The 12,961-nt window shown below is 46.9% G+C and overlaps 3 protein-coding genes across 3 annotated transcripts; 1 reads left to right on the top strand and 2 right to left on the bottom strand.

Moving 5' to 3' along the window:
• The first annotated feature begins 110 nt into the window (after positions 1 to 110).
• Positions 111 to 11,175, top strand: LOC114861522 (phytanoyl-CoA hydroxylase-interacting protein). Its single transcript, XM_029160848.3, has 6 exons — positions 111 to 248; positions 5,348 to 5,673; positions 7,681 to 7,857; positions 9,125 to 9,299; positions 9,483 to 9,600; positions 9,688 to 11,175. The coding sequence occupies exons 3-6, from the start codon at positions 7,681 to 7,683 to the stop codon at positions 10,232 to 10,234; spliced, it is 1,017 nt and encodes a 338-aa protein (XP_029016681.1). The 5' UTR covers positions 111 to 248; positions 5,348 to 5,673; the 3' UTR covers positions 10,235 to 11,175.
• On the bottom strand, positions 379 to 3,448 carry polr3d (polymerase (RNA) III (DNA directed) polypeptide D). The gene is made up of 9 exons (XM_029160847.3): positions 3,289 to 3,448; positions 2,384 to 2,568; positions 2,250 to 2,293; positions 2,005 to 2,159; positions 1,794 to 1,918; positions 1,558 to 1,717; positions 1,212 to 1,459; positions 985 to 1,137; positions 379 to 851 (listed from the first exon to the last, which is right to left on the bottom strand). The coding sequence occupies exons 2-9, from the start codon at positions 2,543 to 2,545 to the stop codon at positions 735 to 737; spliced, it is 1,164 nt and encodes a 387-aa protein (XP_029016680.1). The 5' UTR covers positions 2,546 to 2,568; positions 3,289 to 3,448; the 3' UTR covers positions 379 to 734.
• ppp1r3c2b (protein phosphatase 1 regulatory subunit 3C2, duplicate b) lies at positions 11,079 to 12,945 on the bottom strand. Its single transcript, XM_029160849.3, has 2 exons — positions 12,275 to 12,945; positions 11,079 to 12,059 (listed from the first exon to the last, which is right to left on the bottom strand). Exons 1-2 carry the CDS (start codon positions 12,292 to 12,294, stop codon positions 11,237 to 11,239), a joined length of 843 nt encoding a protein of 280 aa, XP_029016682.1. The 5' UTR covers positions 12,295 to 12,945; the 3' UTR covers positions 11,079 to 11,236.
• Positions 12,946 to 12,961: the final 16 nt, after the last annotated feature.

The raw sequence follows: 12,961 nt of genomic DNA, 5'->3' as shown, positions 1-12,961 counted from the left end.
CAACCCACCTGAGGTCACGCGTTTTCCGGCTCTGGCAGAGTCTCACCGCTCCATCACTTGTCTTTGTCTAGCGGACTGTAGCCACACGCACCACCCGGCGGACGAGACGAGACGAGCAGACCGACGCTGACTACGTATCTGCGCCGAGCAGCCCGGCTCTGCCCCCCAGATGGACCCACAACACACTGCACTGGACTGGGTTGTACCGCGCAACGACCAGCAGGGGCGCTGTTCAGCAACGATTGATGGTACCGTAATAAACCAGTTAGATGACACAGGCGACAACTACAGAAATGTTAAAAGCTATTTTAAATGACCACAGTGTCAGAAATTAGTCAATATTGACTGTAAAGTGAAAGCTGAAAACATCTCCAAACATGCAGGTGTACCAAAAACTTATTTATTCACACATTTACATCCATTTACAGTCTTGTCAAGTAATATGAGGTGTAGATAACAGTACTGAAATGTGGCACGACATTAAACCTTTAAACCCTCCAACAGACCCACCTACAGCTTCATACTCAGTCCTTTTTCATTTATATGTATAGTGTATTTCAGAAGTTTCTTTTAGTGATATTATAGTGATCCACGAAAGGCACAATCAGCAGCCGTCAGAGGTGTTTTGAGGAGTCCAAATGGACAGTCCATAGTAATTTGTAAATCAACATAACAACCCACCACAAGTGCAACAATCTGTCAGGTCTGACAATTTTCTGTTGCTTCCAAAAGCATCATACACTGTTTTGCAGTAGAGCCTCAAAGTCTGGGGAGCAAACCATTTTGTGTTTGATTTTCCCTAACACAGTCAAGTCACCTGGTCTTCCCTCTGTACCAATGGAGACCAGCTCCTGAGAAAAAAGGTGAAGGGCACCAATGTTATTCAAAGATAGAATGGAATCAATATATTGAACATATAAAAAAGTAAATTTCTGTAAAATAAAGAGAAAAAGAGCTACATCATTTGGTGTGCAACCGTTATACCTGGAGGAAAGAGCAGGACGTTCCTAGTGAAACGTCAAAGATCACTTGTCCCAGTATGAGCTGGACCCTGCCAGACTTCCGCACCAGCATCTTTCCTACCACACCTTCCCGCAGATCCTTCAGATTGCAGCTGTTATCCTCAGCTTCCTCTTCCTATTTTAAAATGACATTTTTTTAGAAATACATCGTCATTGTGTATTTAACATGTAAACAATCACCATATCTACCTGAGACTCTGTTTTCAGAAGCATAGACTGTCCATCCTCTGTCTGAACCTCCGTCTTCACAGGCTTGTGCTCCTTGGTGGGAGGTTGGCCTGGCAGCGAGTCGGGCAGCTGCATGAAGAACAGCTCCTCGCCTTTGCTCTGACTCCAACTGTGCAGCAGCTCAGGCAGAACAGCAGGTTCAGGGAGAGGAGGAGGCTTAAAAGTTGCCTCTGACTTATTTATTTCTATTTCCTCTGGCTCCTGTTTGACTGAAGAAAAGATCATGTGTATTTTTGAGACATCATCAAGCTTGTAGGTCATTGTTTGCTTTGATGGAGTTATTAACAATTTGAGTCAAAAAGGATACCATCAACTGCAGGCTCCATTGGGTCACAATCGTCTTCTACCTTCTCCACCTTAACATCAGCCTTACTAAATTCCTCCTTGAATCCCCATCCCGACACCGCGAGGGGGAGTTGGACAGGGCAACTCCTCTGTTCACTCCTTAAGAAGGGATCATCTATGAACTGAGAAAAAGTCATACACAAAAATGTTAAATACATGGAAAAGGACAAATAAAGTGATTTAATAATATAGGCTCACATTGTCTCTCTCTAGACTGCGTAGGATTTCTTTGGTCTCCTCCTCCGTCTCCCTTTTCTCCTTTTTAATATTGATGATGGGTGAGGGCCCCACGCTTGGAGCATCTCTCTCGGTTTCATACCCACCTGCAAAGTGCAAAAAAGCTCACTTGACTTCGCTGTTAAAGACATGAGCCAAACACAGACAGGATGGTTTTCAACCAAATTCTTACCTCTCTTTTTCATCATCATTTCCCCAGGACCCTGCTCAAAAATAGAGTGGGACTGGATGACTTGTGCACGACCTCGACCCCTGCCTCTTTCTCTCGGACCTCGACCTCGGTCTGCATCCCGCCTGCCTCTGCTCTGGCCACCTTCAACTTTAGTTCTGTTAAGACAGTGAAGGCTCTTGGTCAACTGCCACTTCTGATCCCAGTTTCTCTCATTTCTTTTCATGCAACAGTAATTATAAACTTACTCCTCTTTGACTTTTCGTCCAATAATGTTGGGAGCAAATGTTTTCTAGGAAGCAAAAGGGAAAAAAGATATTAAATAGCCACAGCCTCAGTGTGTGAGGTAATGTGCAGGTATTGAGTGAGATACAGTCCGTACCTTTTTTACTCCCCCGAGGGTGAGGTCTCTGGATCGCATTGAGGGGAGACGACCAGGGGAGATGCCAGCAGGTGGTCGGCGGCCCATCAGTGTTCCAATACCACTGCCTCCAGGAGCTGGCACTCGCTGACCACTGGGGTCGCCTGAGCCTGACTCGGCCATCTTAAACTGGGGCAACTGGGGAACTGAGGAGACCAGTTGCTTTAGTTTAGTTCTGAGAAGTAATTTTTTTCCCCACTTTCGTGCACCTTGTGGCCTACTTTGTTGTACTTTGAACGCCTCATGCACTTCTGTTTTCCCTAGATCAGTTAATTCAGACATCCTGTTGTAATACACACACATGCTTTGGCATTGTATGGATGACAGAATGCAGACTTTTCTATGACATCGGTGGATGCAGAGGAAGAACTCACTAACAAGCTTTCAGTGCTATACTATAAAACTATGATACATACGGGTACATGTAAGGTTATTATTTCAAACTGTATTGATTTTGATCAAGGTTTTGTCCATTTTACCAGTGTGCAGTCAGCCATAAAGTCATTAATAATGGTAAAACTATCTTACCTAATTTGTTTGCAAGGCATTACTTTATTATCCTGACAAACTGCCTTATCCAGAGGCAAAATAATACGTGTACACTGACTAGCTGTTCATTTACGGTACATTTTGCACAGTGGATTTCAGTGGAAAAAACAGCAACTGGTGATTAGTTCAGGAGTACCAGCCAAAGGACGTTTTCAAAGTGCTTCTTAAATCGCAAAGATGGCTTTTAAGAATTTTTTATTAGCGACACAGCAAATATTCAGCAACACGTGGCCAAATCACAACACGAACACAAACATACAAGCCAGGAACCGTGTCAGTAATAACTCGTCACGCCCTCTGCTACTCCCAGTACTCACGTTACGATTCCCCCGATATTCAAATCGTGTATTAATTCCAAACGTGTAGAAGAAAACTTATTAGAAAGTGTTTTGCGCTAGCGATGTTTCTGAACGTGCATGATGTGCGGCGCCATGACACTTCCGCAGTTTCGTCAGTCTGTAAGGTCACGCGGATCAAAGCTGCGCAGAAAGCCACGCATGTGATTAAAGACGCCGTGTTTGCATCGTTTTGTTGACGGTTCTTCTCTAATATGAATGTAAAATGAATAACAATACATACTCCAATGCATCAGCACGTATAATGTCGCTGGAAGAGTTTATTCTCATTTATTGAACTGTGTTTGTTCCTAAACTTTATATACAGTAAGGCACACAAGACATAATACTATAACATTAATTAATTTTACTAAAGTCAGTTATCAGAACATATGTTATAAGAACTTATAGTAGGTGCCTCGATTGTAGTTGTACAGAAAGTAATGGACAATAGCAATAGTTACATTTAGGCTATAAATGCTGCCTCTCATCTTTCAAATGGATTTAGATGGTGGTGGTCAAAGCTCCATCACTTTTCTGTAGGAGGCTCCTGACCTCGTGCCCTTTGACCTTTGTCCAGTAGTCTATACATGACGTGTAATTTTATAGTACGACAGCACATCAGCTGATTCGCTAATTGTAGGCTCATAAATACTAATGTGTAATGTGACATTTGCAGATGTACAGTCCAGCATACACCCATGCCTGAAAACCAACAACCATCACTTAGCCCATCTGAAGGATTAACATGCAGAACCATGAACCCTCAATCCTTATGCTGATAAAGCATCGGATGAGTCTCCTAAATGTGATGAATTAAGGCGTGAATATTTCAATATGGGGCGGCACGGTGGTGCGGTGGGTAGCACTGTCGCCTCACAGCAAGAAGGTTCTGGGTTCGATTCCCGGAGGCGGACCTCGTGCCTTTCTGTGTGGAGTTTGCACGTTCTCCCCGTGTTTGCGTGGGTTCTCTCCGGGTTCTCCGGCTTCCTCCCACAGTCCAAAGACGTGTATTAGGTTGATTGGCCTCTCTCCATTGCCCGTAGGTGTGAGTGTGTGAGTGAATGGTTGTCTGTCTATGTGTTGCCCTGCGATGGACTGGCGACCCGTCCAGGGTATACCCTGCCTCTCGCCCGTAGCCAGCTGGGATAGGCTCCAGCACCCCCGTGACCCCGCACTAGGGAGTAAGCGGTTAAGAAAATGGATGGATGGATGGATATTTCAATATGGTATGTGAAGCATGTGCAAAGCCTCATTGAAATACAAAAGTTATGGCTCTTGTCTTTACTTCTGGAGCTGAGCGAGATATAAAGACAGAAGCAAACGTTCAGAGCGTGACCAGTGATGGATGATTACAATATAATTACATTGTAATGATGTCACTCATCTGTTTCTGACTAGAAATAAACTAAGCTTTTTAATGTCATATCTGTGCCCTTTTAACAATGTAAATAAATTCATGTGCCTCAAAATATATATCAATCTATCTGTTTGTTGCATATCTTCATTCTATGCGTCAATCCTTTGTTTTAGCAGCAGATTATAGACATTAATCTGCAAGGGTCTCTTTAATCTCTAATGCAATCCCAAATCAAGTTGTGCCATGAGGCTGGACCAGAACAAAAACATCCTTCTAAAAAATGAGTGTCAGTGGAAATCTGCTTACGCTGGACTTACACAGTGGCTTCCCCCTCCTCCGCCTGGGTGGGTGGGGGGGGGGGGGGGGGGGGGGGGGGGGGGGTGCCCTGTGGAGTTTGTCCATATGGCATAACAGTTGGCACATGTATATTTTTGAGGTCTTGATGCTTTATGCGATTTAGTGGGACATCACTCACAGCGTAATCACTAGTGATTACTAGTGGCGTGTGTACAAAACAGTTTCCCCCTCACACCCTGAGTGTCCACGCTGTCTTCATGTGATGGAGTTTAAGTGTTTGACTAGATTACATGAGTAATCTTACTACCAAAGGCACGAATCTGATCAGTGTCTCACTCACACCTCCGTTGTAAATGTCCCCCTTTTTTCCCCTTTTCGCTTCAGCTTTTGATTCATCCCGTGCGGCTGCATAAGAGTCAAGCAAACATCAGACGGAGCCCGGAGAAAAAAAAGCAGAGACTGAACGTGGGGAGGGGGGAGGTGGGGGATAGAGTGTTTGTGTGACACAGAGAGTGAGCGAGAAAGAGACGGAGAGCAGGAGAAAGAGACGGAGAGAGTGGAGCCCGTGAGCTCGTCTCACCTCCTAATCAGATTTCTTGGGGGAACTATCATCGACTGGCGGAGGAGGCAAAGAGGAAGGCGGAACAAGAAAGACAGTACCATCGTCCCGGCTACGAGCTTCTCCCATCACAAATCTGAGCCTCATACATGTAAGAAATTCTTTGATTTCAGTTCATCCCACTGATGCTTTTAAGTGAGTGCGATGCTTTAATAGAGCATTTCATTTCACCTCTCAAGTGATGTTAACTACAAAGTCAGATGAAGACAGGAGTCAGGATTTTCCCAAGCTTTTATTTGTACGTAATTTGGACGATGTGCATCGTTGTGTGATGACACCGATCGCATTTCACGTGGGACTGTGGGCACGTTTCACACATCAGCACCGAACGCTTCACGTAATGAGATCATTTTACTAAGCGTTCGTGCTTCATGCTGATTCTATTGTGCAAGCGATCATTTTGCCAGCATGTTTAACGGTCCTGTGCTGTGTAATGAACATTTAATTCCCTTGAAACAAATTCAGACACATTTGTGCCATTGCTTCTTATTTGGTGCAGCCGTTCTCAATATGTAATAAAGTACTCTCCCTTTGTAGCCGCTCTACATGTGCACGGGTGCAGCAGCTCATTCCCTGATGTTATCACCGCATCTCTGCTTGGTCCTGATGTGCATTTGACACATATTACACTTTGAGATTTTCATTTACTATACACTCACAGACTAACTCTCTATCAATGCTGGGTTCATGGCAGAGATAATTAGCACATGTTTCATTTTACAGCCTGATTAATAAATGAGAGAGCCATTGGACCGTGATACGGAAACCTGCGTTTGAACCGTGCTCGCGTGTGTTCGATCCAAAAGTGGAACGCGCTCGGCGACAGGAGGCTTTGATGAGTTGTCCAGCGAGAATCTCCTTTTGCCCCAGTTACTAGTGTCTCGGGGAAAAAACAAAAAGACACCGCGGCAAGGAATGAGAACAGCAGCTGGAAAACAGACGCGTGGAAACACACGTGCGTGATGCAACATCTCTCGCCTCTGGCCCCCTGCTGAATGAGCTACTGCACAAATTTCACAGTTCACAAGCTTTAATGAGCTGCTGCAGCCTGTCCATCATACTGACTGAGGAACACCTTTAAGAGACCTCGCAATCAGACAATGACACTACGCCAGGCGTCTGCAGGACCACACAACGAGCCCGCGGGCTATTTTAGTCACACCTTTGATGCAGCAGATATTCAGCAAAAGCTAAAAAGGGAAACATGCACATGTGCTGCTTTGGTGCTGCAATGCTTTACTTCCTCTATAAATGAGGCTAAAACACTACAAGTGGTGATTTTAGGAACAAACTCAAGATGGATGATAACTATAAGCATACCTAAGTGGATCTGTGGTAAGTCTTAGGGTAAAAGGAGATTAGTGCACATGCTGCAGAGACCGCCATCAGTTTTAGACTGGGGGAGTTGACAGCTAATCAAACACCACACAGGCTGACCAACAGGACTCAAGGCTACGTGCAGCAGCCTGGACCCACTCTCTGGATCGAAACCAACCGATGGGCAGCTAAGGAAATATGATCTCCCATCACCTGCTGCTGATACTGTACCTCTTTAAACCTCCCCTATTTTCCTCCAGAAAACTATAAAAGCTGCTTCAAGATTTCCCCTCAGCTGCAACGAACGAATCCAGTCAGATTCCACTCAGGTCTTTTTGCAAAGGCACAGACACCACAGAGGAGGCAGGGGGGGTCCAAAAAGTTAAAGCCAGTGCTGGTGGATGCAATAGTGTCTTCGTTTGTGGCCCCTTTCCTCGAAAATTGCCGGCGAAGGCTGAGGGATGCTGAAGATGCGTGGTTGCTGGGAGACTGATGTAGGTGGATTATGAAATGCTTGGGGGGGGGGGAGCAGAGGGCAGGAGTCACTCAGCCGGGAGCATATCGAGTTGTGCAATAATGGGAAATGTCATCTGGGCATGAACAGGCGAGGAGGAAACGAGCATGGAGCAGGACGGTGATTAAAAAGTCAGGACACCGATCCCTAAATGAAAGGTTAATTGGATTCGGCGTTTTCCAGTCATGGTGTGTCTGAACCCGCCTCCGGCTCTCTGTGATACTTCTGAATGTATTTAGCGACTAACTGTCCTCTGTTTAATGGCAGATGACAGACATGGATGCCCCCCTTGTCACCCCGTGCAATATCCGGATCTGTGAGGTGACCTGTGACTCCTTCCGCATCGTGTGGGACATGACCCCAGAGGACACAGCCAGAGCCACACACTTCTTCATTGACCTGAGCCGCAAAGAGAGCAAGGACCCCAACCGCTTCAAACACAGGGTGTGCCGGCCCGGAGCAATCTGTCTCAACTGAGACCTGCTTTTGTTTTATATATTTAAAAATAAGAAAACAGCCTAAGTCAAGACATAAAAATTGGGCATTTATTGCCGTCTAGCTGAGTTAACGCGTAGATTCACCAGCCCAGTGATTTTCTGTATCAGTATGAACACAGAAAGCAGCGACTGCGCCCTTTCAGTCACTTCCAATACAGGCTAAAAGGGAAAAACGAGGGCCGTCAACAGCTTCAGGTCACTGACTCACTCGCACATTGTTTCCTCTAAAAGTGGACAAAAACTGACAAATGCATCTGCATCACAGAACAATGTGTGTGTTAGTCCCAGTGCACATCATTAAAAGGAAATTGCCATCCAGCACAGACATAAAGCACCGCATTTCGCTGGTATGGTTCATTTTTTTATTAATATGTTTGTCAGCAACTATCAGTCTCAAACACACAGAGGAGGAGAGAGGCTTTGCAATAAATGTAGCTATTAGCAACTTTCCATTGCTGCTCGTGGGTCTGCAGAGGACCTGAAGCTCGGTTGATCTGGATCAAACAAGTCCACCTGCTGACAAAGTAGACATAGTCACTGTTCAGGTGACTATATGTGCCTTTAGGGCAAAAATCTGACAGGTATTATATGACTTGGCCGTTGTCTTTCATTTAATCCCAATCATCAGGCTTGTACAATATGTACAGCATGTACATACTGCTGACTGTTAGCATAGTTCATACACAGTGTATGTTAGTCCACAATTTTACATCATTAGCACTTACTGTAAATGAGCAATTGACTTTCAGCTCTAGTAGCAATGTAGCAAGAAAAATTGGCAATGACTGGAATTATGGTGTCATATTGAAACTGGAATTCAACAGATGAAAAGTGCTTTTGTGAAGCCAGAGCAGGAGGAAGTGTGAGACGAAGTCGTCCCTGAATGGAGGAAATGTTCCCTCTCTCTCTCTGTCTCTCTCATACACAAAATGATACAAACAAACTTACCATCAGAGGTGTTGCCATGGATATATGGACCTCTGAGTCTGTAGTAATTAGCGATGCTTCTCTGAGGCATTGGCCGAAACAAAGCGGCTGATTTGATTACATGTATCCTAGTTACATCAGCCTTGGCTTCAAGTGAAACATCAGCCTAATAAGGCAAAGTTTATGGAGGAGGACGATGGGCTTTACAATGCAAACGAGGCACCCAGCGGCCTGCTCCGTGTTCACGCCCAGTGTCTGACGTCAACCCTTTGTGCCTCGTTCTCCAGGACGTGCCGACCAAGCTGGTGGCCAAGGCGGTGCCCCTGCCCATGGCCGTCAGGGGCCACTGGTTCCTCAGCCCCAGGACCGAGTACTGCGTCGCGGTCCAGACCGCCATCCGACAGCCGGACGGCGACTACCTGGTGTCGGAGTGGAGCCAGGTGGTGGAGTTCTGCACCGGAGGTAAGGAATGCGGTGCGTGACGGCTGGAGGAACTAAGAGAATGTATGCGAAGGAGGGTGAGAGGACAAAGAAGCGTGTGAAGTGATGTGAAGTGGCCAGAAGACGTAATTCCAGAACTGGCATTTGCATTTGAAAGCGGCGGAAACCTTGATAATAATTACACGGCTTCTTTTAACTTCGCAGACTACGCCATGGAACACCTGCAGCAGCTCCACGACAAAGCCAAGGGCTCGGCGGGGAGGCTGCTGAAGTTCTCCGTCTTCTACCGGAACCAGCACCCCGACTACTTCGACCACGTCAGGTCAGCAGCGCGCTCTTGTCTCGTGGCGTCATTGTCAGCCTGAAGCTGTGCCAGCAACTCTCTTCTCTCCTTAATCCCCCGGACTAGGAAGGAATGCGGCGGGCTGATGCATCCGGCCTTGAAAGACAGCAGCGGGAGCCACGGGTCCCCTGTCAACGGCAAGCTGCGCGGGGTCTTCTTCAGCTGCAACACGGAGTTTGACACGGGCCTCCCCCCCAGAGACTCCCCCTACGGGCCCCTGCGCTTCCAGGTCCCGGCCGGAGTTCTCCTGAACCCCAACATCCGCCTGTATTTCGCCGACTTCTACTGCATGTACACTGCCTACCACTACGTGGTGCTGGTTCTGGCGCCCGCGGGCTCGGAGGGAGACGCCTTCTGTGGCCCCCGCCTCCCCCGCTTGGACCTGGCCTCCAACCCCTTCCTGACGTACACCGCCCCCCAGCAGCTGGGCCAGGGGCCCGAGTACCGCCACGCCAGCGACGTCATCCTGGAGGTGCTCTTCACGGAGCCGGTCCATTTGGATCAGGGCAGCGTGGAGCAGATCAGCGGGCACCACCAGCTCATGAGCCTGACCACGGCCGACGCCAAGAAAGACCCGAGCTGCAAAGTGTGTAACATCAGTGTGGGGCGCTGAGGGGGACACACACCGGGCCGTGTGGGCCTAAGGTTCTGAGGCAGAACTGATGTCAGCGTGAGTCAGAACACGGGCTCAGCTGTCAGGGTGCGCATGCCACTGTCCCTGGAATAGAATAGTATTATTTAAACAGTGGACTCTTGAAGTTTCACAGAGCTCTCTTGTGGTCACAGATAGAAATACAGTAAATGTCCTTTGACCTTTAGTTTAAAACATCATTGCCTCTTTTGTGTTTGTGTCATTTCACCTTTTCAATTAACGTTTGTTCCTTAAGTTATATTGGAATTCCTGCGCTTTGATGGACCACTAGGTTTGATGTGATGTCATCAAATCCTCTACGTCTTCTGGCACAAAGTGACATCCAGATGTACTTTGTGTTCATTAAGGCATCATTCATGTTTTACTGTAGTTTTACCTTTAGTTCTCAGCATCCGTGCCAAAACGCTTGACGCTTCTCTAAAATCTAATTGTACAGGTATTATTAGAGCTGTTCTAATCGTTCATGTATTGAGGGTTTGATGGATCGGAGGAAGGTAACGGGGGAGATCCTCTCGCTCCAGTCCCTGCATCTAGTCTCTGGCAGCGTGTGTTGGTTCTCTAAACAGGGCTGAGCTAAGATTAGCCTCTCCTGCTATGGGGCTTGTGCTTGTCGCTCTCCGGTAATCTGTGACCTATATGGGAATCCCAGAAATGCCCAAAGTGAAAGGAATGCCCCCCACCCCCCACCCCCCAATGCAGCGGCAAAGCATCAGCTGGTAAAATGTGAAGTGAAACAAGAGTGTGTGGACTGAAAGACTGAAAGGTCAACTGTGAGCTGATTGTGAAAGAAGAGCCGACAAAAAGGTTAAGGTCAAGCAACAACTCTACAATCCATTTTATATGAACCAGATGCTGAAATTGTATAAAAACAATACAAAGGTAATAAAAAACACCCAACTCCACCTTTCTCTCCTCATCAAACCAAGGACTATGTATTACATGTAAAGCTTATTTTCTAGCGCTTTAACACAGGTGTGAGGTCACACACACTAGAATGCTGTAGTTGAGCCCATTGTTATTGTCCCAGAAGGGCTCGCGGTGCCCCCCGGGCAAATAACGCAGGCAGAACTCTATCCTCCGCTTGGCATCTAGCACTTTAGGAATGGGGATGTCAAACTCAAAGATGTCTGTGTGAGGTCCTCCGAAGCGCCTCTGCAGGTAGGTGCAGGGCACGTCTCTGTGGCTCTGCCATGAATCCAGGGTGATGCGCACATGCACGTCCTTCTGGAAGCTGAGGTTCCTCACGCGCACAGCGCCTCGCAGGGCCTGCTCAGTCACGGAGCAGTTCTCCAGGACGATCATGCTCTCTGCCAGCTTGGCACGGAAGGCCTGGAAGTCCACGGAGGGCTGCTGGAAACCCAGTCGAAGCCGGGTTCCTGGGCAGCAGGTGCTGACGGTGCAGCAGTAGCTGTCCTCCGTCCTCCTCTCCAAAGCCTGCAGCGATGGCAGCAGGTGCAGGTCCGACTGCTCCTCTTCTTCAGAGAACACCCTCACATCTGCGAGAGACAAACCTCTGGAGTCAGCGAAGGCAACCTGCTTCTTGATCGGGAGCAAATCCTCGTCGTCTAAGTCATCCAAGAAAGACGACAGGGGGTGCGTCACACAAGCCTGGCTCGGGTGGTCAGAGGACAGACGATCTGACACCGGACGGATGCAGGGGCGATGAGGTTTCAGGATCGGGACCCAGACATGAGGACACAGTTGTTTACGTTGGTTTAGGCACAGCCTGACAGCAATCTCCATGAGTCCTGCAGACTGGGGCCAAGCATTAACAACTGGCAGGACACTGAAAAGAGATTAGGAGAGATTTCCGTGACAAGTGCAAAACTCCCAAAGTTTTCAGTGTTTTGGAATATGCCATAGTGGTGCAGTTGCGCAGAAGGACTTGTGAGGTACATAAAAGACACAAGATAAAGCTCGAAAAACATCGTGAGGATAATAATTGCATCTCGCCCACACCATTAGATGCAAACTCAGAAAAACAGAAAAGGAAACACTTACGTTGCGCTGGAAATCTCCATATTATGATGTTGACTGATGCAAATATTAACCAAATAACCAAGTTTATTTACTATTTATTATTTTACCAAAGACTGTACAAATAATGTGACATAAAAAGAAAAAGCAATCTTATTCAGGTGTTTATGAGCAGCATGTTGTAGAGGGCAGTCTGTCATCCATCTGTGCACAAGGAGGTCTGGAACAAAAACCCTATTTATATGACATCAGTTAGGATGCAATACTGTAAACCCCACCCCCTCCACGTTGCTGACCAATCAGCTTACAGTTACATTAGGGTTTACTTTTTTGTTCATATTGAAATGTGTTCAGTGTGATTCTCAGATTGACAGCAATCATCTTTATGCTTTTTTCATCCTACGGGGCTTGTAATCCATTTATTTTGCTGTTAAAACACATCCGTTACCACATACTCTATTGTCATAGTGGTTTGTCAAGTCTATCAGAGACACGTGATTTTCCTGAGCATTGTGGAAACTATCCCAGCTATGTTGAACTCGATTCTCAGACATGTCGATGAACCTGGATCCAAGTTCTCTGCTTACTGGCTCACGTCCTGAAGGGATCACTGTCCATCAGTTTGTGTGACGCTGAGGAAAGGCCAGATTACAACCCACTGGCCAGTCTGTCAGACACCTCAGGAGCCCGCTCAAGAATCTACACCATTAT

The sequence above is a fragment of the Betta splendens genome, chromosome 9 (assembly GCF_900634795.4).
Source record: "Betta splendens chromosome 9, fBetSpl5.4, whole genome shotgun sequence".
Taxonomy (NCBI): domain Eukaryota; kingdom Metazoa; phylum Chordata; class Actinopteri; order Anabantiformes; family Osphronemidae; genus Betta; species Betta splendens.
Note: the sequence above shows the minus strand (reverse complement) of the source record. Positions and strands in the feature narration are given on the sequence as shown.

What these genes read in the sequence shown, in the direction of transcription:
- polr3d (XM_029160847.3), bottom strand. Translation starts at nt 2,545, where the DNA reads ATGGCCGAGTCAGGCTCAGGCGACCCCAGTGGTCAGCGAGTGCCAGCT. An exon ending in CCCTCGGGGGAGTAAAAAAG is followed by an intron (nt 2,294 to 2,383) that starts GTACGGACTGTA and finishes TTTGCTTCCTAG; the next exon opens with AAAACATTTGCTCCCAACAT. An exon ending in GCAGTCTAGAGAGAGACAAT is followed by an intron (nt 1,718 to 1,793) that starts GTGAGCCTATAT and finishes ACTTTTTCTCAG; the next exon opens with TTCATAGATGATCCCTTCTT.
- LOC114861522 (XM_029160848.3), top strand. Translation starts at nt 7,681, where the DNA reads ATGACAGACATGGATGCCCCCCTTGTCACCCCGTGCAATATCCGGATC. An exon ending in CCAACCGCTTCAAACACAGG is followed by an intron (nt 7,858 to 9,124) that starts GTGTGCCGGCCC and finishes CTCGTTCTCCAG; the next exon opens with GACGTGCCGACCAAGCTGGT. An exon ending in GACTACTTCGACCACGTCAG is followed by an intron (nt 9,601 to 9,687) that starts GTCAGCAGCGCG and finishes CCCCCGGACTAG; the next exon opens with GAAGGAATGCGGCGGGCTGA.
- ppp1r3c2b (XM_029160849.3), bottom strand. Translation starts at nt 12,294, where the DNA reads ATGGAGATTTCCAGCGCAAC. An exon ending in ATGGAGATTTCCAGCGCAAC is followed by an intron (nt 12,060 to 12,274) that starts GTAAGTGTTTCC and finishes ATCTCTTTTCAG; the next exon opens with TGTCCTGCCAGTTGTTAATG.